The 3,380-nt window shown below is 20.0% G+C and overlaps 1 protein-coding gene across 1 annotated transcript; it reads right to left on the reverse strand.

Annotated features, from left to right (window-relative positions):
- Positions 1–316: 316 nt before the first annotated feature.
- On the reverse strand, positions 317–1,453 carry LOC119665074 (cytochrome b-like). Its single transcript, XM_038074395.1, is given in 1 exon segment — positions 317–1,453. A coding segment is annotated over 1 exon segment (1,137 nt).
- Positions 1,454–3,380: the final 1,927 nt, after the last annotated feature.

Raw genomic sequence — 3,380 nt, forward strand, 5'->3', positions numbered from 1 at the left:
ATTTTATTTATAAGAATATTATTTTGTGTAATTTTTTTAGGATGTAATTTATTTAATTTAATATTTTTTTTCAATTAGTTATTATTTCTTTTTTATTTATTTGAGTTCGGGGGACTTTACCTCGATTTAGATATGATAAGTTAATATATTTATCTTGAAAGTGTTATTTACCATATTCATTAAATTTTTTATTATTTATAGTTGGGTTAAAAATATATTTATTTATATGAATTATTTTTAGTAAAGTTAATAGAAAATTTTAATTCTATCTTATATTTTCAAAATATATGCTTATTTCAAGCTAATTAACTTACATTTAATTTAGTAAGTTATCTCATCATTTATTAATTAAAGGGTTAATTAAAAAGTATAAAAAATAAATAAATGTTAGAATTTGTCCAATTATAACATAAGGTTCTTTAACTGATCGAGCTTCAATTCAAGTTAATAAAATTACAGTGGATAGTATAATTCAAAATAAAAATTGGTTAATGGGATAAAATTGTAATCCTTGAAATTTGCTTATATTATAAAAAGGTATAATTATTAAAATAGCAATAGATGTAACTAATGCAATTACTCCTCCTAATTTGTTAGGAATTGAACGTAAAATTGCATAAGCAAACAGAAAATATCATTCTGGTTGAATGTGAATAGGAGTTACTAAAGGATTAGCTGGAATAAAATTATCTGGGTCTCCTAATAAATAGGGATTTATTAAAGTTAATAGAATAAGTCTTATAATTAGAATAATAAATCCGGTAATATCTTTAAAAGTGAAATAGGGATGAAATGGGATTTTATCAATACTTGAATTTAGTCCTATTGGGTTATTTGATCCTGTTTGATGAAGAAATAAAAGATGAATTATAGTTATTGCTAAAACAATAAAAGGTAAAATGAAGTGAAAAGTAAAAAATCGTGTTAATGTTGGATTATCAACTGCAAATCCTCCTCAAACTCATTGTACTAAATCAATACCTAAATAAGGAATAGCAGATAATAAATTAGTAATTACAGTTGCTCCTCAAAAAGATATTTGTCCCCGTGGTAATACATATCCTATAAAGGCTGTTGCTATTACTAAAAATAAAATAATTACTTCAACTAGTCAGGTTTGTGTATATTTATAAGAATTGTAATAAATTCCTCGTCCAATATGAAGATAAATACAAATAAAAAAAAATAAAGCTCCATTAGCATGAAGAGTTCGTAATAGTCATCCATAATTTACATCTCGACAAATGTGTCTAATTCTATTAAAAGCTATATTAATATCTGCTGTGTAATGTATAGCTAAAAATAATCCAGTTAAAATTTGAATGATTAAACATAATCCTAAAAGAGATCCAAAATTTCATCAAGAAGAGATATTAATTGGAGTTGGTAAATCAATTAAAGAATTATTTATAATTTTGAAAAGTGGGTGTTTAATTCATATTGGTTTATTCATTTATTTTATAAATCGAATTGGTCCAAAAAATATATTAGTAATTTTTACAATTGCAATTAAAGTAATTAAAAGATAATTTATTAAAAAAATTGTTATAAAATTTGTAGGGTAATTATAAAGTTTAGTTAAAATATATGAATTTTCTTTAATTATAATTTTTAAATTAATTAATAATATTGATTCATTATTTGTAAATATATCTATATTAATATAATTGTAAAAAATAATTCATAAAAATAAAATTCTTGTGATTAATGAAATTGTTCATATTAGTATTTTAATTGAAAATGAAAATATTTCATTTGAAGCAATTGCTGTTACATAAATAAATAAAACTAATAATGTAGTCCTAAAAAAATTAAGAATAAAATATAGGAAAATCAAAATGTTTTTGAAATTAGTCCTGAAATTATTGAAATTAAAATAGTTTGAATTAACAGTATTAATCCAATAGATAATGGGTGTTTTAAGAATAAAAATGTAATACTTGAAATTAGTATTATAGTTAAAATTAATATATGTATGATTTTAAGAAATAGTTTAATTAACATATAAATTTTGGGAATTTATGATAAAGAATTATTTCTTTTTTCTTGAGAGTTCTAAAAAAATTATTCTTATTTTTGATTTACAAGACCAATGTTTTTATTAAACTATTAAAACTAAAAAATGATAATTTATTTTTGATTATTTTGTTGTGTAATAGTATTGATAGGGATTTTTTCTTTTATTTTTAATCGAAAACGTTTATTATCTATGTTATTAAGTTTAGAATTTATTATTTTAATAATTTATTTTTTATTATATAGTTATATAAATATAATAGATTATAGAAATTATTTTATAATAATATATTTAACATTTAGAGTTTGTGAAGGAGCTTTAGGAATTTCTATTTTAGTTTCTATAATTCGTACTCATGGAAATGATTATTTTCAATCATTTAGAATTTTATAATGTTAAAATTTATTTTTTTTATTTCATTTTTAATTCCTATTTGTTTTTTAAATAGTATATTTTGAATGGTTCAAAATATATTATTTTTTATTAGTTTTATTTTTAATTTATTTAATATTTATATAAATTATTTTATAAGTATTTCTTATTTTTTAGGGTGTGATATAATTTCTTATGGATTAATTTTATTAAGATTTTGAATTTGTGCATTAATATTAATAGCAACTGAAATAATTCAAAAATTTAAAAATTATAATAATTTATTTTTAGTGAATGTAATTTTTATATTATTTTTTTTATTTTTAACTTTTTCTAGAATAAATATTTTTGCTTTTTATTTATTTTTTGAAGGAAGTTTAATTCCAACTTTATTATTAATTTTAGGGTGAGGGTATCAGCCTGAACGATTACAAGCTGGAATTTAGTTATTGTTTTATACTTTATTTGTATCTTTACCTATATTAATTGGAATTTTTTATTTATATGAAAAATTAGGAAATTTAAATTTTTATTTTTTAAGTAATTATATGTTTAATTATGAGTTATTATATTTTTCGATAATTTTAGCTTTTTTTTGGTTTAACAAATGGCCTATATTTTTGGTACATTTATGATTACCTAAAGCTCATGTTGAAGCTCCAATTTCTGGTTCAATAATTTTGGCTGGAATTATATTGAAATTAGGAGGATATGGACTTTTACGAGTATTTTCATTTATTTCATTTGTTTGTTTAAAATTTAATTATTTTTTCATTAGAATTTCTTTGATTGGAGGGATTTTGATTAGTTTAAATTGTTTACGTCAAGTTGATATAAAGTCATTAATTGCTTATTCTTCTGTTGCTCATATAGGGATTGTTTTAGCAGGAATTATAAATTTAAGAAATTGAGGAATTTGTGGAGGGTATAGATTAATAATTGGTCATGGGTTATGTTCTTCAGGTTTATTTTGTTTAGCTAATATTAGATA

Source organism: Teleopsis dalmanni, unplaced genomic scaffold (assembly GCF_002237135.1).
Source record: "Teleopsis dalmanni isolate 2A unplaced genomic scaffold, ASM223713v2 unscaffolded_contig_3417, whole genome shotgun sequence".
NCBI lineage: Eukaryota > Metazoa > Arthropoda > Insecta > Diptera > Diopsidae > Teleopsis > Teleopsis dalmanni.